The sequence below is a fragment of the Podarcis muralis genome, chromosome 11 (genome assembly GCF_964188315.1).
Source record: "Podarcis muralis chromosome 11, rPodMur119.hap1.1, whole genome shotgun sequence".
Lineage (NCBI taxonomy): Eukaryota > Metazoa > Chordata > Lepidosauria > Squamata > Lacertidae > Podarcis > Podarcis muralis.
Window position 1 is genome coordinate 47,549,067 of NC_135665.1, and position 23,890 is coordinate 47,572,956.

The 23,890-nt window shown below is 45.5% G+C and overlaps 2 protein-coding genes across 2 annotated transcripts; one reads left to right on the forward strand and one right to left on the reverse strand.

Annotated features, from left to right (window-relative positions):
- Window positions 1-433: 433 nt before the first annotated feature.
- Window positions 434-10,761, reverse strand: RIMOC1 (RAB7A interacting MON1-CCZ1 complex subunit 1). Its single transcript, XM_028749051.2, has 6 exons — window positions 10,407-10,761; window positions 8,164-8,270; window positions 6,379-6,525; window positions 4,387-4,518; window positions 3,553-3,667; window positions 434-2,462 (listed from the first exon to the last, which is right to left on the reverse strand). Exons 1-6 carry the CDS (start codon window positions 10,744-10,746, stop codon window positions 2,176-2,178), a joined length of 1,128 nt encoding a protein of 375 aa, XP_028604884.2. The 5' UTR covers window positions 10,747-10,761; the 3' UTR covers window positions 434-2,175.
- A 6,175-nt stretch (window positions 10,762-16,936) lies between these two features.
- Window positions 16,937-23,890, forward strand: LOC114606712 (F-box only protein 4-like). The gene is made up of 7 exons (XM_028749206.2): window positions 16,937-17,261; window positions 17,637-17,872; window positions 18,929-19,149; window positions 20,690-20,759; window positions 21,748-21,917; window positions 22,167-22,345; window positions 22,924-23,890. Exons 1-7 carry the CDS (start codon window positions 17,070-17,072, stop codon window positions 23,011-23,013), a joined length of 1,158 nt encoding a protein of 385 aa, XP_028605039.2. The 5' UTR covers window positions 16,937-17,069; the 3' UTR covers window positions 23,014-23,890.

A 23,890-nucleotide genomic window follows, 5' to 3' on the forward strand; every position in this document is an offset into this window, starting at 1 on the left:
CCACAAATCCATTCCATTCATTATCTCCTATCTGTTTCAAACACATTAACCCATCCCACCCTCCCAGCTTTCCCCCCTTCCAATTTTTGGCCTCCCCCCATCAGCTCTGTTCCTCAGCCCCACCACCCCATGTTAAAAAAAAGAACTAGCAGACTTGGCTTTGAAGATTGTTTCAAAATGATACATAAGTGGTATCTGACCTAATTATGACTACAAAAATTACAATTGCAAAAAAAACAACAACAAACAAACCCTAGAGAAAGAGCTTACCTCCTATTATTTTTGAAAGGCTCAAAAAGGTCTTGTCTCTTGTGACAATGGCTAAATTAACCTACTAGAGGAGAATGCAAACTGACCCACTAAATGTATGGAGAAAAGAGTGTTCCTGATATACTGGAATAATACGGTAAGTACAATGACAATGTACAACCTCACGTTGTTTTCAGTTTATTGAAATGTTATTAGTTGGGTTTTCTTTTGCAGTGATACATTTTTATTTATACAAACTTAAAAAATAAATAAAAAGCTTCCATTGCACACCAACTTTTTTTTTAAAAAGCTTAAATGTTGCAAGGAGAGGACAGTGATTTTCAAGGAGGAGCTGTCTGCCCTGCTGTCATTCCCAAATTGTCTCTCCCGTGCCAATTAGGCCCTTTAAAAACCTGATGTAGGATGCAAGCATATATTTATTGTTAGTCCTTCCCTGCAGCATGCAACAGTTCCAAGGTGGGAATTAAACCATGTTAATGAATAAGCATTAAATGGGAAGGTTATTCTGTTCTCCTCCACCTAATCCACGTAGAAGAGGGAAGTATGAACAGGCAGCAAAATGCAAAAAGGGTTGTCAAAGAACAACATCGCCAGAGCAGCCCAGCAAGGACTGAGCGCATTCAGTGGCCACGTGATGCTGAGTGGCTGGGAGAATGAAATATTCTAGAAAAGGCAGACACCCAGAAACAGCATTTACTGAGACATTGCTGCAGTTTTCACTTCTCTGCTGGGGAGCAGAAATTCAGCAACATCAAAGTCACTTCAGAAGTGGTAGCAACCCTAGAACTCCTGCAAATATGGAAATGACATCTAATTTCTATTTTGCATCCTTGTGTGCTGCTTATCTCTGTGTATGGGGTTGATGCCAAACTGGGTTTCCTCCAAAGTCTTAGATATCTTCAATGGGTAAAATAATAATAATTATTAATAACAGCAATAATAATATATAATGTAACTGCAGCTACTTGGTAATCATTTTTAGTTATTTCTACGCAATTCCGCATATGTTTTATGTACCAAGCAAAGCTAAATTATATGGATTTTAACCAGAACATCTTTCTTTGGTGCTGCTAACACAGCAGTTTGGCTTCACTCCCCGCCCCGGCGCACTCCATTGTCTCTAGACGGATGCCAACAACTTAGGTTTACCTGAAACCCTACCTGGAGACTTATACTCTGTCAGCAACTGGAGCAGCTTCAGAAGGATTACTGTAAAGTAACTTGTACAGCAGTTTCGTAAACAGTGCAGAAATTAAGTCAAGATATGCTCTGAAATGTTGTGTATTTGTTTAAAGGCACAAATTACAACTTCAGGTTCGCAAGGAGCTATATAAGGTTGCCCCAGTTTTGTTCTGGGAAAGCACACCATCCTCTTAAATCAGGGACAAGCAACTACCAGCGTCTCTGCCGACCCCAGCCCACAACACCTTTCTACCTGGCCTCGGGTGCCTCCACCTAGGCCGCAACCCCCTCCTCTGCAACTCCCCCCCATCTCCTCTGCTGCAAGCCAACCCCGCTTTCCAGACCCTTCCTCATTCCGCTCAGCAAAAGCGATGGCTGCTGGGAGGAGAGTTGGGAAGCTCTAGTTGCCATTCTTTGTAGTCAGGCCTCCAAGCTCCCTGGTGTTTTCTTGACTCGCAATTCTCTCCCGCAAAAGTGGAAGCTGCTGCAAGGAGAATGAGCCAGACAAGACACTGGGAATAGGTAGGGGAAGCATCCTTGGCACCGTGGTTAAGTGAAGATTTGGGGGAAGGGGAAAAAGTAATTTGTGGGGAGAAGAAAAAAAAAAGCAGTGCTCTAACCACCCGTGTCATGTGGACCCCAATGGATTATTTGCAAGGGAATGTAGCTTCTAAAAGGAAAAATAATGTGGCCTCCCCCCATTTCTCAGTGGCCTTAAGTCAATTAGGCAGAAAACTGCTTAAAATAGTCCAGTATGAGCTTTGCATTTTTGGTATCCCAGTCATGCAGTCTCAACGGTCCTTCGCACACAGTTATGTATTTCAGGAGCACTTTCTCTCCCGTCTCTCGATGGTCCAGAACTTCGCTCTGTGAGCTTCCAGGTTGCTCCCTGCTCGATCCTGCCTCCGCGCTTTGACTTCGTTCCTTAACTTCTCTGCAGTACTTCAGTCCCCAGTAGCACATTTCTCCGCAGTACATCATAGCCAGCAGGTGGGTGTCGCTAAATATGCCTGCCAAAGGTAGGGGAGAGAAGCAGCTGAAGGCGAGCAGCGTTTCTGAATAGGCACAACTTCTATCTAATAGCTACATTTTGCAAATGACAAGGCTGCAATTTGTGAGCGACAAACATACAAGAGAAATCCCTAAAATTGCACCTGTTCCTCTTCACAAGTTCTGTAAGGTAAAGGGACCCCTGACCATTAGGTCCAGTCACGGACGACTCTGGGGTTGCGTGCTCATCTCGCTTTATTGGCCGAGGGAGCCGGCGTACAGCTTCCGGGTCATGTGGCCAGCATGACTAAGCCGCTTCTGGCGAACCAGAGCAGTGCATGGAAACGCCGTTTACCTTCCCGCTGGAGCGGTACCTATTTATCTACTTGCACTTTGACGTGCTTTTGAACTGCTAGGTTGGCAGGAGCAGGGACCGAGCAATGGGAGCTCACCCCATTGTGGGGATTCGAACCGCCAACCTTCTGATCGGCAAGCCCTAGGCTCTGTGGTTTAACCCACAACGCCACCCGCATCCCTACAAGTTCTGTAGTGTGCAGCATAAAGTTCCCAAGATACTGGTCACAGGTGGTTTATTCCAATTGGGATACCAGTGTAGTCCTTGTGGAAAGGGGAGTGTGCAAGCCAGTGGCCCATGCATGGAACAGTAAACCATAGTTTAGCATTGTACCTGACCTGGGCTCAAGTGTGGGTGTAAGAGGTCCATTGACAAAAATCTCACAATTTACTCAAGGGTGATACTTTTTTAGACTGTGATAATAAAAACAAAAATAAGCTTATTGTCGCATCAACTGTGTTCTTTTACTTTGCTGTTAGGATCATTTAATGTAGAAGAGAAGGCAGCTAGTAATGTATGTCCTTAACTTGTTCCTGTTTGGTTTCTCAATCAGTTGAGAATGCTTTCTTCCTACTTCACCAACCACCTCCTAAGGTAGGCAAAAAATAATCAAAATTATAAATGGGGCCTCTGGAGGGAAAGATAGTGGGTGGCTTAAAATAGCTTATATCCAAGATTATCTTTGATTTGTGGTTCTTTTAAACAACTGCTCTAAAAGAAAAGTAGACCAAAAAAGCACCATACGGAATATTTACCTTCATGTATTAATCTAGCCGTGTCTGTGTCTTGAAACACGAAGTCTTCAATGGGGTGATCAGAACATCTGAACTCAAGCATCTTCACCAAGTACTGGATTCCTTCATTAAGAAACTGAAGGAGAAAATATAAGACCTGCATTTTATGTATTTAGTCTTAAACTTCATTTCCTCCTTCTGAAAGAATGTCCCCCCTCTTCTAGTCACAAAGCTGAAAAAACAGTACTACCGTAAATATGACAAACAGGACTCAGTCATGGCATGAGAGCAGTCGGGTGCAAAAGAACCACTTAATTTACACAACTCCTAAAGAAGGCAAACACAAGCTGTTGCATTAATACTGAGCCAGGTGATTGGACTTTACAGCTCAGTATTATCTACACTGATTGGCAGTAGCTGTCTGGTGTCTCAGGGCTGGGCAAGACTCCTGTCAATGGCAAAGATTGAACCTGGACCTTCTGAATGCAAAATACGGGGTCTACCACTGTGGTACAGTCCTTTACCTACAGTCAGGTAACCTTTCAAACCTCTCTCATATACTAAGGAAAAGAGACAAACATTAAATTGTAAATTAAATCTGGACGAAGATTGGCAGGATCTATGCAATCCTAAACATGCTGGGCTTTATTTACCAAGTTTGCATGACGTCAGCTAACAGAGCAATCCTAACCCTGGCTGGGCAGCAACAAAGCATGATGGAGTGTTGTCGCCACGGCTGTATCTGCAGTCCTGCTGCTCTGCTGGGCAGGACTGAAGGCAAAACCTTGCTCTCTCCGCCGTTGTCTCAAAACAGATGGGTGCCAACAACAACTTTTTAAGCAGAAAAGGATTTACCTTTTTGAACAAATCGGTCTTATTCATCAACCTCTCCTTCCTTCCTTTCACCGTGTGGCAAAACATGTAGAGTAAGGCTCCTCTCCTCCAGTAAAGACATTCCAGCAGTTCTACACCAAGCACTGCAAGTGGCTGGAAATGAATAAATAAATCAGATATCCACAATGATTAAGATGCCTAAACCTTGAATAAAAAGGGCAAACATAGCATATTTGGAAATGAGTTGGTGGAATGAGCTTGAGGTTTTTTTTAAAAAAATAGTGTTTCATATCTTTTAATATGAATGTCTCCAAAAGGCATGAAACAAATCAGATTTGTATGCTGTATCCACACTCTCAGTGATTCACATTCACAAGACACAGGAAACCCAACTGTTTGTAGAACTACGTATGTTGAACAGAGCTGACTGGGTGCACAACTAAAACTTCCACACGCAAAGCCTGTCTCAATTTATTTCCCCTCTGGGCTTCCCTCATTGCATTATCTCCATTATATTCAATTACAGTATTAACTCGGGTTACAAACATCTCAGGTTACAAACACTTTGGGTTACAGACTCCGCTAACCTGGAAGTAGTACCTCGGCTTAAGAACTTTACCTCAAGATAAGAACAGAAATCGCACGGCGGCAGTGGGAGACTCTATTAGCTAAAGTGCCTAAGGTTAAGAATGGTTTCAGGTTACAAACAGACCTCCGGAACAAATTAAGTTCGTAACCAGAGGCACCACTGTACTGCCTTAAAAGGAGCTGTGCACATTTCACTCATGCTATTGGAAGCAGGTAACACACCAAACTATTTTTTTTAAAAAAATTGTTCTTTTTGCAAAGTATAACAGTCATTCCCTGACTTAACCACAAATAATAGTTTCATAAATAACATTTAAAGAGAAGCAGTTGCTTGAGATTACACCCTTTCCACTAATATTCAGGTATTACTTTTGCATCGGCCTTCCTGCATCAGTTTCCCTAGGTCAAGGATGAGAAATCTGTGCCTGTCCAGATGCAGCAGAACTACAGCTCCCATTATCTCTACCCATTGGCCACACCAGCTAGGGCTGAAGGGAATTATAATCAAACCACATCTGGAGGAATACCAGTTCCCCATCCCTTCAAGTCCTGCTGCCACCCTATTCAGCAGATGGGAGGTTATGCCAGAACTCAAGGGCATATCAGTGTGAAGTGACATCTGTCTCCACGGATATTTGAGACCCAGCTCCTGAATTTAGTTTTCATTTAAAGAGAGAAAAGGTCATTCGCCTTTTATTGTGGCGAAATAAAACAAAACAGGCAGGCAGGGTCCTATCAGAATGGGTGCAATCCAATGTATCCTTGAGCAAATCTTACTAACTACAGTGAAACTTACTTTTGCATGAAATATGCATAAGATTTGTGTCACACTGCATTCCAGTAATCTAGCTAATGAGTAGAAATGCACTGAGGTAAAATTATAAGCAACAGGTGCTTATTTTAAATATATAATTTCATTTCCTTTTATTAAAATTCAATTTTAAGGCAACTCAATGGGTGGTATTTAACTTTTACTCAGAGTAGAGCCACTGAAATTCATGAACAAACCAGGTGAGTTTCATTAATTTCAGCAGGAAATTACTCGGAATAAAACTTGGCTAAATAGCACCTAAAAACTTTAAATTAGGTTATGTTGCCTTTATTTAGATGCAGGCCACTGTACTGCATTATCCTCTCACATTTTAGGGAACCCACCACCAACACAAAAATTCTGGCTTGAGGCCTGACAACAGTGAATTTCCCTAAATAAAAGTTAACACAGTTCAACACAACCATCGGGTGTCAAGTCAGTACTTATTGCTGATAATACCACTGAATGCTATGGGCTGAAAAATTCAAAACAAAGAAAATGAGAATACAATCTGAGCAGAGACACTGAAGGCAACAGGGCTTAGAGGTTGCTTTTGTGTGTTACATGAAATTTAAAGAAATACAGGCGAATGAGACTTAACACTTAGTACTCACTTCTTGAGATGTACCGCTTTCATTGATCAAGATCTCTGGCTCTGAAAGTGTGTTGATTAGTTCCTCAACTTTCTGCAAAGAGGACTCCTCTGGAAAGTCTTCATCGACAAGCTGGTTCTCCTCAAAATATGTGATATCCAGGACGGCCTTTAAAAAGGTGGAAAAATATCAGCACCACAATCTGCAACCTGTTTCGTCCTCCCTAGTTGACAGTCCACCTTGTCCAAGTAAGCTCTGAGTAGTGCTATGTTACTAGTAGGTCACGAAGAGTCGGACACGACTAAATGACTAAACAAAGTACTATGTTAAGGCAACTTTCTAAGAAAGGGACTGAAAGCAAGTTCCTTCTACATTTCCCGCTCTCCCCTGACCAGGCTGTAAGGATTTCTAAACCATAAGTTTACAAACCACAGTGCAAAGGATGGATTTGCTAATGCCAGCATTGGGCTGGATTCAACCTGCACAAGTATTTTCATTGCTGTATCCTAGAATCCCTTTCCCAAGATCAGAATAGCATGTTAGAATATACAAACAAGGGGGGGGGGGGGACACGCATCACTGATCATTGCAAGACCACATTTACCTTCAACACTTCCAGGTCACCAATACCTTCTCTGTAACCTCAGAATTTGAAAATTAAGCATCCTGTGGTGGATATTAGCATAATAGGTCCGCTAGTCTCTGCCTTGACAAATATACTGATGCAATGAATCAGCTCAGCACCTCAGTTTTAAGGCTGTTCTGGAAGGGGTCGACTTCAGTGGTATAAGACATGTTTTACAAGCAGAAGGTCCCAGCTTCAGTCTTTGGCATTTCCAGTTAAAAAGGGATTAGGTTCTAGGTGGTAAGAAAGACCTTGTAATCTTGCTGTCAATCGGAGTGGGCAAAGCTTGACTTTATCAATAAAAGCCTGATAAGGCAGTTTCCTATGTGCCGGCTCTACGCTGGCAAGAATTTGTGCTAGCAAGTATTGCTGTGTTTATCAACCACTGTCTTAAGTCATCTCACTTATATCTGGGGCAAGCAGTCTGAGCAAATCTAAGAACAGTGAAGGTCAGAAGTTATCATGTTACGGCTATATAGTGCTTTTTTTCCCTTAAAATTTTTTTTTTAGGGGTACTCTCTTTTAACTCAAGAAAATCACCGTTTTATAGTTCAAATCGGGGAAAATAAATACAGTAAATGGACAAAAGTACAAAGATTCACAAAATGGTTAGGGGATGCATCGTCCCCCCCCCCCCGGAAAAAAGCAGTGACCATATCAAGCCCTCCTAATTTCTTTAAAATAAAATTAAAAAACGAAACAGAAACTAGAATACGTAACTACTCTACATTTTAAGCCACAGAAAGATCAAGGCAGAAAACTGCATTTAAGCCAATTTAATAAGTCAATGGAATCACAAATGTAAGCTGATCTTAATCACCATTAAGCTAGTTTTTTATTTGTGTCACTGAAATTTGACAACAGCACTTCAGTTTATACATACAAAATAGGGTAAATAAATCAATAAAAATAATATTTATACAACACCCATAAACTAGTTCATGGACTGCCCTGTCTGTTCCTTTAAACATACAACTCTAAGATGTATTCACAGTGCTATTAATCTTAACCCCATTCCAGATTAACCACAAACAAAGCATTTATTTCATATTGACTTTCACTGGGAAATTCTCTTATTTGCCAGTACGAACCATATTACAGTTCACATATTATGAATCCTATTGTCCAAGCGTGCTTAAAATTGCAGCCTAAAAAGCTGAAAATTCATCACTGCACAGTACCTGCGTATAAAGTTGCAGGAGTTTGGAAAGTGTGCCATTTTCTCCAGGCTGGTTACAAAGGTCCGTCAAGTTTTCCAGTGTAGCAGAAGCTTGCATTAAGAAGGGATCTGTTGATGAAAAGAGACAAAGACCTCATCAAAAACACAATCCATATAAGACAGTATTTCCCCCACAAACATCATTGAGATATTACAGTATTCAGAACCTGTAAAACATTAGCGGCTCATGCAAAAGCTTATGTATGACCCAATCCTGCACCACAAGGGTGCAAAAGCTTCCATGCGACCCAGAGTCCCCAATGTGGGGTTCGAAGCAAAAGTCTCATACTGAGCTACAAAGGTGCTACAAAAAACTTGCATGACTAGTAAAGGTAAAGGTAAAGGGACCCCTGCCCATTAGGTCCAGTCGTGACCGACTCTGGGGTTGCGGCACTCATCTCGCTTTATTGGTCGAGGAAGCCGGCATACAGCTTCTGGGTCATGTGGCCAGCATGACTAAACCGCTTCTGAAGAACCAGAGCAGCGCACAGAAACGCCGTTTACCTTCCCGCCGGAGCGGTACCTATTTATCTACTTGCACTTTGACGTGCTTCCAAACTGCTAGGTTGGCAGGAGCAGGGACCGAGCAATGGGAGCTCACCCCATCACGGGGATTCGAACCGCAGACCTTCTGATCAGCAAGTCCTAGGCTCTGTGGTTTAACCCACAGCGCCACCCACGTCCCTTTCTGCCTGACTAGTACAACAATCCATTAGATTTTTCAACCCTTTCTGGATCCATGACCCCCAAGAAATTAGAAGGGACTCAAGTGTGATACAGAAGCCCACCCCCCAAAACCCTTACAACATAAATGAGAAACCCTTTACAAATCCAGGAGAAGGCAGCTGCTCTCAGCGGCAGAGCACCTCCTTTGCATGCCAAGGCCTCAGGTTCATCCAGGTAGGGCTGGCAAGGTGTCTTCGACTGAATCCATCAGAGAGTTGCTGCCAGCCAGTGTTGGCAACAACAAACCATATGCACCCATGGTGTGGATCAGGCAGTTTCCTACGTCCTTAGGTTTACAATCCTATGCAGACCTAGACATCTAAGCTGGGGAGAAGGCCTTGCTTCTGGTTGCACATCCATGGACATATACAAGGCTGGATTTAGGTTTGATAAGGCCGTAAGCTACCGAAGGTAGCGAGGCCCTTTATATGTCCAGCTGTCCTTTGTCAACAACAGATTGTCGCCATTTTTCAACAGAATATATACTATATGGTAATTTATTGATCTAATAGGTATCTAAAGCCATTTGCACGTTGCCATGCAACGAGTCCAACAAAGTCCGTATAGTAAAACCTATGGTTTTCCCAGTAGTGATGTATGGAAGTGAGAGCTGGACCATAAAGAAGGCTGATCGCCGAAGAATGGATGCTTTTGAATTATGGTGCTGGAGGAGACTCTTGAGAGTCCCATGGACCGCAAGAAGCTCAAACCTATCCATTCTGAAGGAAATCAGCCCTGAGTGCTCACTGGAAGGCCAGATCCTGAAGCTGAGGCTCCAATACTTTGGCCACCTCATGAGAAGAGAAGACTCCCTGGAAAAGACCCTGATGCTGGGAAAGATGGAGGGCACAAGGAGAAGGGGACGACAGAGGATGAGGTGGTTGGATAGTGTTCTCGAAGCTACCAGCATGAGTTTGACCGAACTGCGGGAGGCAGTGGAAGACAGGAGGGCCTGGCGTGCTCTGGTCCATGGGGTCAAGAAGAGTCAGACACGACTAAACGACTAAACAACAACAATGGAACCAGTCCATGCAGAATGTAAGGCACCCTATATATAGAAATGAGCAAACCAGTGATATTTTAGGGAGCAGGCTAGCAGGTGGCGCCCATTACTTACATCACAGGAGCCTACACAACACAAAACATTGTTGCTGTATGTAGGTTTTATTTGTGTGTTTTTTCTTATATTTTGGAAATGTACATCCATCCCCCCCCCTTTATTTGCAGGCCCCCAAGAGAGTGGGGCCCTAAGCTATAGCTTGTTTATCTTATACGTAAATCCGGCACTGGGCACATACCCCACAAATGCTGCCGGCGGCGAAAAAACCCAAGAAATGGGAGGTTTTTAATTAAGAAAAAACAGACCCTAAAACCAAGGACCGCCCAATTAAGCTTAAAGGGGAGAATGGGAGGTTCAATGCAAACAGGAAGCGCTTCTCCCCGCAGCGGGTTTCGCAGTTTTAACCACCCCGCTCTTACCCTCGGAGGCTTCTTCGCTTTGGCTCGAGCGCTGCAGCCTTCCTTTGAGCGCCGCAAGCCGCAGCCGCAGCTCGGCAGCGAAACCTGCCCCGGCCATCTGGAACGCGCGGAGCTCGCTTCCCAGGTCCAGACTGGCAGCTGCTACGCAGACCACGCCTCTTTCTTTCTTTTCCTCGTCACGTGATATGCTCCAGCCCAGAGGAGGAGGAGGATCGCGCCGCGGAGGCTTTGTAGCCACGAGAGATAGGAAAAGTATAGAGGGGGCAACTTGCCTGGATTCCTGGGTTTTAAAACCGCTGAGGCCACTTCCGGGTTTTGGGACACGCACATCCCCAGCCATCGATACTGCAGATCTTGGTTCAGATTTAATTCACAGTGGAGCATTTGTCTCTTTTTCTTTACAAAATCGGTTTGAAAGGTGACCTGACTGTAGGTCTAAAGGACTATAACCGCCTTTATTTTGGGTGGGTGGGAATTGTTGTAAAGTCAGCAGCTCCTTTGCACCCATCAGCTCTGGCGCCAGGGTCCCGTTTGTTTTTTGAGCTTTTGAGTTTGGAAGTAAGAAAAACAAACAAACTTGAACGCTCTTTCAAAATGGGGGGATGACGTTCACAGCCTAAATATATAAAATGAGCAGCACTTTATTCCCGCCCACCCCCTTCGGTTTCTTGAAGATGCTTGAGTTCAGATGTACTCACCACCCCATTGAGGACTTCTTGTTACAGACACAGACAAGGCTAGATTAATGATGATGATAAATATTTCATTTTCTTTCAGAGGAGTTGTTTAGAAGAACCATAAACCAAAGCTATCTTGGATATAAACTAGCTTAAACCACCCATTATTTATGCCTCCAAAGGCCCCATCTATAATTTCGATTTATTATTTTTTGCCTACCTTATGCGGTGGTGGTTAAGTAGGAAGGAAGCATTCTCGACTGATTAAGAACCCAAACAGGAACAAGTAAAGGACGTATTTCTACCTGTACCTATCTTCATCTACATTAAATGACCCTCACAGGAGAGCAATAGTTGATAGGGCAATAATCATCAAGGGTAAAAACATAACCATTAAAATTTCTAGGGGATTTTATTTGTATTCTGGAATTGGGGATGGGAACCGTATTTTTATTACACCACGACTTCTCGAACTTCCACGCGGCCGCTATTGCATCGCCTATCGTGTGGATTCTGCAATGCGCGCGCGAACCCAACACTACGCGGCGCTTGGCCACGAATCTAGAGGCGGAGTCACGGGGGAGGCGGGGCGCGCTCCGCCATTGCGCAGTATGTCCCAAGGGAGCCACCGTCAGGGCAAGGGAAGAGCAGCCCCGCCCCTCCCGCCGCTTTGAATTGACTTTGAATTCAAAGCCGCGCACGGGACGCTGCCCCTCCCTTTGCTCAGCAACCGTCACTTTCCTGTCGTTAGCGGGCGGGGTTTCCCCTCGTCGCCCTTTCGGCCGCCCTCTGCCCCGCTCGCCACGTCCTGTCAGGACGAGGGAAAGGAGGCCCGGCGGGGCCTTGTCTCAGGCCAGCCCCGGCGCTGAGGAAGGCAAAGCTAGGGCGAGCGGGCAAGGGATGTCGCCGCTGCCACCACAGCAGCAGCCACCCCGCCGGCTCCCGCTGCTTCTGCTCTCCTCCTGCTGCGGGTGTCTCATCTGCCGGCGGCAGATTATATTTGCCGGAGGAGACATTCGCGCCGGCTGCAAGGGTGACTGGCGTCCCCATGAACTGCGAGGCTACCGACGGAGGAGATGGGAGGCCCGCGGCATTGCCGGCTTTGTCGTCGCCCTGGGTTACGATACCCTAAAGAAACCCACTGCCTTCACCCGCGTGTCGGATTTCGAGGCCTGTACCCTGGAAACCAGGGATACGGGTGGCGCTGTGGGTTAAACCACAGAGCCTAGGACTTGCCGATCAGAAGGTCGGCGGTTCGAATCCCGCGATGGGGTGAGCTCCCGTTGCACGTCAAAGTGCAAGTAGATAAATAGGTACCACTCCGGAGGGAAGGTAAACTGTGTTTCCCAGAAGCGGCTTAGTCATGCTGGCCACATGACCTGGAAGCTGTATGCCGGCTCCGTCGGCAAATAAAGCGAGATGAGCGCCGCAACCCCCGAGTCGCCCGCAACTGGACCTAATGGTCAGGGGTTCCTTTACCTTTTTATCCTGGAAACCAGATGGCTAACTCTCCACGATGACCTGACCTGCCTTTTGCAGGACCCCTTCCTTCTATTCCCTGTTCAGGGAAGTTTTTAATGTGTGACATTTTAATGTATTTTTAATCTTTGTTGGAAGCCGCCCAGAGTGGCTGGGGAAACCCAGCCAGATGGGCGGGGTACAAATAATAAATTACTATTATTATTTGCTAGGGTCCCTCATAGTCCCAGAATAAAGCAGCTGAGAAAGAATAAGAAATGACGCCACCCCAAGCCGCAGCAGCGATGCCCTGCGTGCCCAAGGCTTGTGAGAGTTGGTTGCCGACAGCAGCCATACAAAACCAAACAACTGGATGCTTTGCCGAATTCTAGAAATCCGCCTGGACACCATTTTTAACACTGAAAAAGAGGATGTGACCTTGGGGGCCAGTCACTGTCTCTCAGCCTTACCTATCTCACAGGGTTGTTGTGGGGATACGATGGGGGAGAGGAGAAGTAGATTTGCTGTCTTAACTCTTTGGAGGAAGAGATGAAGATAAATGGGGTGGATGGGTAGGTAGGTGGATAGGAAGACAGGTAGATTCCCCTTCCCTTTCAAATAACTCAGTGACACTCTCAGGATACAGTCATGGCGGCTCATGGGACCCTCAGGATCAGCCAGCTGGGCAGCGTATTGTACTAAGTCCCAAAGTGCACTTGGAGCAGCCATGAACTCAGCCAGGTGGCAGTTGACTCCAAAGCCAACTGAAGGCGTTCTGGAATTTCCCTGTCCATGCATGGCCCCCATTGTGAGTTCACCAGCCCAAGGTTCTCCAGAACTCCCATTGGCTGATCTTCTGGAGTAGACAAAGATTTCCTGGGCCCCTAAGGCAGTGGCATAGAGAGCCCTAGTGGCTGGCATCTGCCTGCCACCTCCCCCTCAGCTGGCCTCCAGCAGAAGGGTGCCTGGGAGGGATGCAGCAGCTCAGGTGCCCTGCAGGCCCTGCGCTGGCTGCAAAAGCAGTGTGGGGGGCAGCGCCCGAGCCACTGTGTCCCTCCCAGGCGCCCTCCAACTCACAACGGGGCAGGGTGCCTTGATGCACCACCACCCCACCCCCGAAGAAAAAAATGCCCAGGGCAATGCCCCCCCCCCCATTCTAGGCCCCTGGGTAGGTAGGAAGACAAGTAGTTTCTTTTTACCTTCTAAAGAATTTCATGCTTCCGTCTTCCAGCCCCTGGCTGCACCAGTCCTTCATTTCATTCAGGTAATGGAGGGCAAAACCCCCCCAAAAGGCAGATGGCACAGATGCTACTTAGCACAGCCATTATGATGGAGAAAGGTGCCACCCTGATGCCTTCCTCAGAGACACTGTGTGGTTCACAGACCTCAGGATTGTGTGCTGCTGGAGCTGTGTCCCTCCCATGTTGCCTGCAAAGAAGCGTGGGGCTTGCGCCCAAGCTGCTGCGTCCCTCCCAGGCACCCTCCACCCAGAGGGCAGCTGAGGGGGAGGCGGCAGGCGAATGCCAGCCTCGCACTGCTTTTTCAGGCAGCGCAGGACCTGCAAGGCACCCAAGCCACCTGCAGGGCACAGCTAGCCTCAGTGACACTATGGATGGGGCATGCTGGCGAGTCTGGGAATATCCCCCCACCCAGTTTAGGATATTCCACCATTCTTTAGCAGAGTTTCTTTTAGCAATGTTTCTTTTCTTTTAGGAATTTGTTCAATACAAGTACTGTATAAGTCAAACAAAGCTTTAATAATAAAGAAAATTGTAACATAACATACTGTCTGAGAGAAACTAAAACAGCATCATGAGGCAAGAATGACAGTTGGCCTGTCCATTTGAACTTAACCGAACACCCGAAAGGAGGGGCCGATTCCAGAGCACAACACATAAGCCCTGCCCACCTGATGCCAGACATCCTTATAAATGTCACAAATGTTACAATCTCTTCACTGTGCCTAATTTGAATTAATAAAATTTAGTTTAGCACATAACTTCTCAAAACTTTCATTTCAATAAAGGCTTTGCTAAAATATCAGCTGTCATTTCCATTGTTGGACGATACTGCATTTCAATAAACCCATTCTGGCTCAAATCTGTTGTTGTATAACATTTTAGGTCTATGTGCTTAGTACGTGTATTTACCTTCTCTGGCCGCACCAATTTCAGACAACCCTGATTGTCTTCCATAACCTTAATGAGCTTAGAATCTGGCATTCTGAGATCCTCTAAATTAAAAAAATGGTGCCTTCCATAGTTCCAGTTACAGATAGGTAGCCGTGTTGGTCTGCCATGGTCAAAACAAAAAAAATTCCTTCCAGTAGCACCTTAAAGACCAACTAAGTTAGTTCTTGGTATGAGCTTTCGTGTGCATGCACACGAAAGCTCATACCAAGAACTAACTTAGTTGGTCTTTAAGGTGCTACTGCAAGGAATTTTTTTTGTTTTAAAAAAATGGGTAAGCAAACTAAGGCCTGGGGATCGGATCCGGCCCGCAGACGGTGCGGGAATCAGCATGTTTTTACATGAGTAGAATATGTCCTTTTATTTAAAATGCATCTCTGGGTTATTTGTGGGGCAAAAGAATTCATTCCTTTTCCTCCCAAAAATATAGTCCGGCCCCCCACAGGCTCTGAAGGACAGTGGATCGGTCCCTGCTCTAAGCCATTGTGCTTCTTCACACGTTTCTGAAGCAGAAAAATACTCTGCTGTCATATGACTTCCACACAAACAAATGGGAACAAATGCACAGTAAAACTCACAATCTAACCTTTGCATAACCTTGGGCCAAATTTGTATGAATGCTCAATAAACAGCTCATCTAGAGGCGGCCTTTGTTGCTTTTTCATTCTGCACTGGATTACTTATGCATGAATGGAGCACATGAAATGCACACTATGTGAGGTGGCTTGAAAGTAACTGCCAAATAAGGTGTTCTGTATACCTGAATGGATACTCAAAGTTATCATAAGAAACTTAGATGAATGCTATCTTGTGGCACACGTCCAATTTTGATATAATGAAGTGTCTCAGAAGTGAGTTTTAAGTAGCAGATCTTGCAGCAGGTTGAATAGCATCTGCTAATCAGAAAAAGCTCAACACAGAGATGCAGCAAACGTGAATAAATGTAATCGGTCTCAATCAGAGTTGATTAAAATGTTGACATTTGCTGTACCAAAAGATTATATTACATTTTTTAAAGGATTCCACATCCCACAATGTGCCTACAAAGCCATACTTTTTATTCCAGATTTACTACATGCATGATGTTAGTCCACAGTGTAATCCAATTCTTTAAAAAGCACACAGGAAGTTGCCTTATAAGATGCTCAGGCTATTTGTCTACTTAGCCTACTACAATCTGCCCAGTGTTGTCTGCTTAGCCTTCCCCAATTTAGGTTCCTCCAGATGCTATGCACAGAGATGTGCTGTCTGAGGCTGATGGGAGTTGTAGTCCTAGGCTGGCCTTCACTTAGGTCCAAAAGAAGTTTCACTTTATAACCCCCTTTCAAAAGCCACGCTTTTGGTTTGCTTTTGGGATTAGAGGTAGACATGCTATTAATTTGAGCTGACCCCCTGACCCCATTTTACAACCAGTGCTAGTAACATTCACATTGCAGAACGGGACATTCTGGTATATCTGCTCTTGCAAATTAAATGAATGAGAATGAATTTCAGCCAGTAAACACAAATCTGACAAACTGAAAGCTGATGCCACAATTTATTGACTAATAGTATTTAAGGTGTTCGCTTGTTTTTTTTATTGAGGCTGAAGTTTTAAACGTATTACTTGAGAGTAAGGCCATTTGAACAAACAAGGGACTTGCATCAAAGTAAACCTTAAGAGGCGCATACCTTATGAGATGGTTGTTAAGTAGGAAGGAAGCATTCTCAACTGATTAAGAAACCATAGAGGAACAAGTAAAGGACGTCTATGTCTAGCTGGGTCATATCATCTTAAACGTCATATGATCCTAACAGAAAAGCAAAGGAATATAGTTGATATGACAATAATCTTTAAAAATTATAAATATAATAATTAAAATTTCTAGAAGGTTTTATGTGTACTGTATTTTGCAGCGGAATGTGGGGGCCATACTTTTATTGCACCACGACTTCTGGAACTTCCACGCGGCCGCGAATGCATAATCAATCGCGGGGGTTTTGTTTTTACGATGCTCGGGCTCTAACCCAGGACTAGAATCCGGAGCAGCAGCGCGCACTTGCCAGTGCGACTGCGGGGGAGGCGTCCGAATGCCTCCCACGCCTCCGGAACAAACCGGGGGGCGCGGCTTCTTCTTCGCCAGACCTCCCTTTCTTACTTGCGCACAAGTAGTGGCCGCAGAGGGTCACTGCGCGCTTCGCCTTTGCGCGGACGCCGCTTTCCTCCTACTGAGACCCACCTCCTGGTGGGATCCGGGCTCCGACGCCAAAGGGCGCGGGATTCCAGCTGCTGCAGTGCCGGGGATGCTGAATCGCAGCTAAGTAAGAGACGGGGAGGGTTGCCGGTGCGCCCCGGAGCGATGGCGCAGGGCGGCGGGGAGTGGCAGAGCTTGGAGACGCTCCTACGAAGCAGCCTCCGCGTCCTGCGTAGCAAGTGTGAGCAGCAGCAGCAGCCGGGGAGGCTCCCGGAGAGCGACGATCGCGCTGGGGAAGAGGAGGAGGAGGAGAAGCAGACGCCGCCGCCGCCGCCCAGCGCCTTGGAGGCCCTGCCGGTAAGCGCGCCGTCGCCCCCGAGCCCGCCTGGCTCATCCCAGCCAGGCGAACGGCCGCCGCATCCAGCAGTGTTGCAGAAAGTTCTCCGATGGATCTTCCCGTTCGCTCGGCTTCCCATTGGTCCCTTCACGGCCCCGCCCCTTTGACGCCAGGCAGTTGCACTCTTTATTTTATTTTATTTTAATATATTGCTGTGCGTCACCCCCATTCCAGGGGTTCCAGGCACTTACCCAGGGTCCGTGTTTCCTTTTGGCAATGAGGCACAGTTGAAACTCTGGTGTCTTTATGACATATACCGGTATATATGATAGGGGCTGTTGTTATGTTTTTATGATTCCTAAATGATTCCTAAATATTTAAACTTTTTTTTCCAGATTGATGTGAAGTTATACATTATGTCCTTCCTCACACCCAAAGATCTGAGTAATTTGGGAAGCACCAATCGCTACTGGAGTATAACAGTCCAGGATCCCTTACTATGGCGTTATTTTCTCATCCGCGATCTTCCTTCCTGTCATTCTATTGATTGGGAGTCAGTCCCTGATGCAAACATATTTAATAAATCCTTTTTTGAGCATCATAATAGTGCCTCAAGTGACTACATGGCTGCGTAAGTATCCTCTAAAATTCCATATAGGTAACGTACATCTTTATAGGCATATGAAGTTTTGTTCTGTATGTCTCCTAATCTTTTTAACCAAAAACATAACAGATTTAAAATAGCATAAATTGATGAACAGCTATAAACATTCAGTAATACTAAAACCTGATTCTACAATTACTCCTCTTTTTGTAAACTTTATAAAACATGGGATATCAATAATACACTTGCCACTAATATATCATTAAATTTTATGCCACCCCAGATTTACCTTTGTGTGTTAGCAGATTGCCTTCGACAGTTAGTGTATGCCATCATAGAATCATATTACAGTGGTACCTCAGGTTACAGACGCATCAGTTTACAGACTCCACTAACCCAGAAATAGTACCTTGGGTTAAGAACTTTGCTTCAGGATGAGAACAGAAATCGCGTGGCAGCAGCGGGAGGCCCCATTAGCTAAAGTGGTGCCTCAGGTTAAGAACAGACCTCCAGAACGAATTAAGTTCTTAACCCGAGGTACCACTGTACCTCCATTGTTTACAACACAGCCTTTGCTTAAGGCTTCTTTGTTGCTTCCCTCTTGACCATAGATGGCGATGTTTTGATGGCATAAGGATCCACGCTCAGAGAACTGAGTTTGCTATTAGCATATATTCAAAGTGTTGGTTTTAGGCAGTGCTTTTTTTTCTAGGAAAAATAGGTGCTGGTACTCACCATGAAGTTGTTAACAGTAAGTGTCACAGTAAGTTTGAGTACTTTCAAAGCTAACAAATGTACAGCTCACTCTTCCTTGGAAAGCTCTGAGCAGCTTCCTTTGGGCTCGCAGAATTGTCCCACCTAGTTAGCTTCAGCTGCGTTAACAGTGCTGAGCATTTTTTTTGTTATTTGTGGGACCTTTCAGCTCATGCTGAAAAACTTGTCTTACTCCTTTTAAGGTTTTACAATCAGTTTTCATTATTATGGTGTGTGTTGTTGTTTTTTCTGGTTATACACACACACATTCTATATGTTGTTGCTTTTTCTGGGTATATACACACACACACACATTCTATATACACACAGGTACAGAAAGTGTTGCTCCTGGCGTAAAAGATGTCCAAAACCCAGCCAACCCACTTCCGGATCTGTCACTTCCATGTTACAGTCGGTGATCACACAGACAGAGCCTCGCTTTGCAATGTTTGGGCCTGTGTTGGAAGTGCTAGACGACTCTTTGCTGTACAGAATGGCGGTGTGTCCGGAGATTTGGCCGCTGGCTGGTTTTCCTTCTGGACAATTGCATGGTAACATGATTTCTTTATCTTAAGCAAGCAAACAGAAAGGGCAATGGTGAACATTTGAAGCCTCCTTATTCTGAGTGGGATATTTTCTAACCCAGCTACAGAACGCAGTTTAACTGGAGGCAGAGTGGGGCCAGCCCTTCCATTAGACAGAAAGAGAAGAAACAGCTTTTCAAAAATATATAGTACTTATCTAGTAGTACTATATTGTTTATGAGGGACAATGAGTCCGTGGCAGAACAGAGGCTCTGTGTATTCCAATAGTAATAATAATAATAATAATAATAATAATTTATTATTTCTACCCTGCCCATCTGGCTAGGTTTCCCCAACCACTCTGGGTGGCTTTCAACAGAACATTAAAAACAGAATAAAATTTCAAACATTAAAAACTTCCTTAAACTTCCCTTCAGATGCCTTCTAAAAGTCAGATGTTGTTTATTTCCTTGACATCTGGTGGGAGGGCATTCCACAGGGTGGGCGCCACTACCAAGAAGGCCCTGTAATCTCACTTCTCACAGTGCGGGAACTGCCAGAAGGCCCCGGCGCTGGACCTCAGTGTCCGGGCTGAATGATGGAGGTGGGGACGTTCCTTCAGGTATACTGGGCTGACACCGTTTAGGGCTTTAAAGGTCAGCACCAACACTTTGAATTGTGCTTGGAAATGTACTGGGAGCCAATGTAGGTCTTTCAGTACTGGTGTTATATGGTCTCGGTGGCCACTCCCAGTCACCAGTCTGGCAGCCACATTCTGGATTAGTTGCAGTTTCTGGGTCACCTTCAAAGGTGGCCCCACGTAGAGCGTGTTGCAGTAGTCCAAGCGGGAGATAACTGGAGCATGCACCACTCTGGCAAGACAGTCCGCAGGCAGGTAGGGTCTCAGCCTGCGTACCAGATGGAGCTGGTAAACAGCTGCCCTGGACACAGAATTGACCTGAACCTCCATGGACAGCTGTGAGTCCAAAATGACTCCCAGGCTGTGCACCTGCTCCTTCAGGGGAGTCCCCCCCCCACCTGCCTGCCCCCTGTCCCCCCATAACAGTATTTCTGTCTTGTCAGGATTCAACCTCAATCTGTTAGCTGCCATTTATAATCTAAGAACTTAGAAGGACGTGAGTGGCGCTGTGGTCTAAACCACTGAGCCTAGGGCTTGCCGATCGGAAGGTCAGTGGTTCGAATCCCCGCGACCGGGTGAGCTCCCGTTGCTTGGTCCCTGCTCCTGCCAACCTAGCAGTTTGAAAGCACGTCAAAGTGCAAGTAGATAAATAGGTACCGCTCCGGCGGGAAGGTAAACAGCGTTTCCATGCGCTGCTCTGGTTTCGCCAGAAGCGGCTTAGTCATGCTGGCCACATGACCCGGAAAAACTGTCTGTGGACAAAACATCTCCTCCCTCGGCCAGTAAAACAAGATGAGCGCCTCAACCCCAGAGTCGTTTGCGACTGGACTTAACTGTCAGGGGTCCTTTACCTTTTTAAGAACTTATCAGTTTTAAACAGGTCTCAAATTCTTCACCTTTCTTTTCTTCTTTCCTTGTCTCAAACAGGGATAGAATTAGGAGTCACATATCATTTGAATGGCCAGAAATTCAATATTACACTGTGTACAGAAACCATGTAAGTGTTATCTGAGGTGTTTTTTGCTTGCTTGCGTCCCCACCCCTTCAAGTAACAGTATTCCAACGGTGATAGGATTATCCCCAAATAAGAAAATTCTAGATCTCCATCATCATGCCAATGCATGTGGGAATTTTGTAATAGTAATAGGATTGTCTGAAGATGAGAGCAAGCCCGTTTCAAGAAGTCAGACCTCACCTGGAGTACTGTGTCCAGTTCTGGGCACCACAGTTCAAGAAGGACACTGACAAACTGGAACGTGTCCAGAGGAGGGCAACCAAAATGGTCAAAGGCCTGGAAACGATGCCTTATGAGGAACGGCTAAGGGAGCTGGGCATGTTTAGCCTAGAGAAGAGGAGGTTAAGGGGTGATATGATAGCCATGTTCAAATATATAAAAGGATGTCACATAGAGGAGGGAGAAAGGTTGTTTTCTGCTGCTCCAGAGAAGCGGACACGGAGCAATGGATCCAAACTACATGAAAGAAGATTCCACCTAAACATTAGGAAGAACTTCCTGACAGTAAGAGCTGTTCGACAGTGGAATTTGCTGCCAAGGAGTGTGGTGGAGTCTCCTTCTTTGGAGGTCTTTAAGCAGAGGCTTGACAACCATATGTCAGGAGTGCTCTGATGGTGTTTCCTGCTTGGCAGGGGGTTGGACTCAATGGCCCTTGTGGTCTATTCCAACTCTATGATTCTAAGTGCTCATTCTGTGCACGTTTCTTTCAAGGAAACGTTTGGCCACAGTCTGGGACATGGCCTAATTTGCTCAGTTCACTCAGGAATTGGGGGACCTAGATTACTAGGAGCCAGAGTAGACCTGTGAATTGTTCGTTTGCTTGAACTGCCTGGCCTAGATGTGTACAAAAGACAACACTGTTCTTTCTTAAGGCACTAGTCCTCAACACCTTCAGTTCTGCATAGTTTCTCCCTTTCTTACTGCACAGTATCTGGAAAAAACCAAACTGGTTTCTCTCCTCTCTTTCCAGTGAGGAAAGTCTCACAGAAAAGGAAGAGAACACCAGTCCTGTCAACAAGGTGATCTCTGCGGAGTCCGGTGTTGATGGGAAAATGCATTACAGTCTGAACAAACATTTAAAAAACGTATGCAGACTAATGGATGGGTTCATCTATCTTGCATATGCTGACACTCATGAAAGTAAGGAGCTTTGCGCCATAAGGGTCAAAAAGGAATAATTATGTGGCTATACAACCCAGTAGGGTCTAAGAATGGGGGATCTGTTGTATTTTCTATTGTTTGCTGTGTGCACGTGCTTTATACCAACAAAAACCTTTTAAAAATTAAAATAAATAAATGTAAGGGCTTCTGAATGATGCCAACATAGCTTTTAGCGTACAGCTGGCAGAGGGTGGCAAATCCTTTATCTCCCTCACTCTCTTTTTGCAGGACACAACCGTCAACTTGAATTTGACTGGTTGGCCGCGATGCTTGACCCAGTCCTTGGCCCTACAGATAGGCCTCTGCTTGTCCTGTCCTGCGTTTCCTGTGCTGAGATCGAAAGAATTCCTTGTGTTTACATGGCGCATCAGCTGCAGCTGAACCTGCTTGGCCCGCGGCCATGGATGGTAGCATTTTCATTTGTTTCATTTGTTTAAGTATCTGGGATCATGAAACTGATTGACAACAGGCTCTAGAAGCACCATTCCACATCGTGCCATCCTATTCTCAGTTATATGGGAGTAATGCCTGTTAGACCAAAGGGACTGCCTTCTGGGTATATATGCATAGAATTTCACTGTAGGTTACAGAACTGGCCTATACCTTTGATGCCTTTTTCTTTTTTTAAGGGTTGGTCAAATTCATTGAGATTGTGTCTATAGCAACCCACAGGCCAGATTTAGCCCACAAGGCCATTTTCCCCACACCGGGTTCACCTGCCCACACCTGACGCCATCAGGAACAGGTAGAGATGCAGCTACCAGCACCCAATTGGGAGCCGTAAGGTGCACCACCATTGCCAAGAGAAAGTGGGCTTCCAACACTTGCTGGATCAGCAGTGTGAACCCGTTCACCCCACAGGAAATTCGCTCATAGAGGCAATGCCTGCAGAAAACAGGCCTTCATCTTTGCCAATCAAGCTGAAGCCTCAAGCACTTTTGTTTTGTGAAAGATACTAACATTTGCTTATTCTTGCATTTCACAGGTTCAGGACACTGAAACTTCCACCTTGGATGGACTGGTAGATGGAATTCAGTGGCTACTGGAACAAATCAAATGTAAAAATGCCCAGTAACTAGGCTTGTTTACATTCATTCACATATACATTACTGCATGCCCACTTGTGGCAAAGGAGAATGTCACTATGTCCTTGGGCATGAATGGGTGGATAAATTTCTCCCTGGCACGTGTGTGTTCACAGTTTCTTCCACTGATGTTTGTCTACTCTGATAAGTTAAAAGGTAAAGGTACCCCTGCCCTGTACGGGCCAGTCGTGTCCGACTCTAGGGTTACGTGCTCATCTCGCTCTAGAGGCCGTGAGCCGGCGCAGTCCGAAGACACTTCCGGGTCACGTGGCCAGCGTGACGAAGCTGCAGCTGGCGAGCCAGCACCAGCGCAGCACACGGAAACGCCGTTTACCTTCCCGCTATAAAGCGGTACCTATTTATCTACTTGCACTTAAGAGTGCTTTCGAACTGCTAGGTGGGCAGGAGCTGGGACCGAACGACGGGAGCTTACCCCGCCGCAGGGATTCGAACCGCCGACCATACGATCGGCAAGTCCTAGGCACTGAGGTTTTACCCACAGCGCCACTTGGTAAATGAATACTCAGACCTAATACTCAGACATAAGAATCCCCCACTACAACAACTCTATTGAATTGGGATTCAACTTCACTTTACTGGCCCCATACAGTCCACCATAGCTTCCAGGTCCAACACCTTCACAGGCAGAAAAGCACACCCAGTTCAGATGGAATGGGAAAACAGAGCCGTGTGTCATCAACATACTGATAATATACTGATAATATTATTTATAACAGGCAGCCTTGTTTAGGGAAGTTTTTAATGTCTGATGCTGTATTGTTTTTAATATTTGGTTGGAAGCTGCCCAGAGTGGCTGGGGAAACCCAACCAGATGGGCAGGGTATAAATAATAAAATATTATTATTA

What these genes read in the sequence shown, in the direction of transcription:
- RIMOC1 (XM_028749051.2), bottom strand. Translation starts at nt 10,746, where the DNA reads ATGGCTGGGGATGTGCGTGTCCCAAAACCCGGAAGTGGCCTCAGCGGT. An exon ending in AGACCGATTTGTTCAAAAAG is followed by an intron (nt 3,668 to 4,386) that starts GTAAATCCTTTT and finishes TTTCTCCTTCAG; the next exon opens with TTTCTTAATGAAGGAATCCA. An exon ending in GGCTAGATTAATACATGAAG is followed by an intron (nt 2,463 to 3,552) that starts GTAAATATTCCG and finishes TACCTTTGGCAG; the next exon opens with GCATATTTAGCGACACCCAC.
- LOC114606712 (XM_028749206.2), top strand. Translation starts at nt 17,070, where the DNA reads ATGGCGCAGGGCGGCGGGGAGTGGCAGAGCTTGGAGACGCTCCTACGA. An exon ending in GCGCCTTGGAGGCCCTGCCG is followed by an intron (nt 17,262 to 17,636) that starts GTAAGCGCGCCG and finishes TTTTTTTTCCAG; the next exon opens with ATTGATGTGAAGTTATACAT. An exon ending in ATATGCTGACACTCATGAAA is followed by an intron (nt 21,918 to 22,166) that starts GTAAGGAGCTTT and finishes CTCTTTTTGCAG; the next exon opens with GACACAACCGTCAACTTGAA.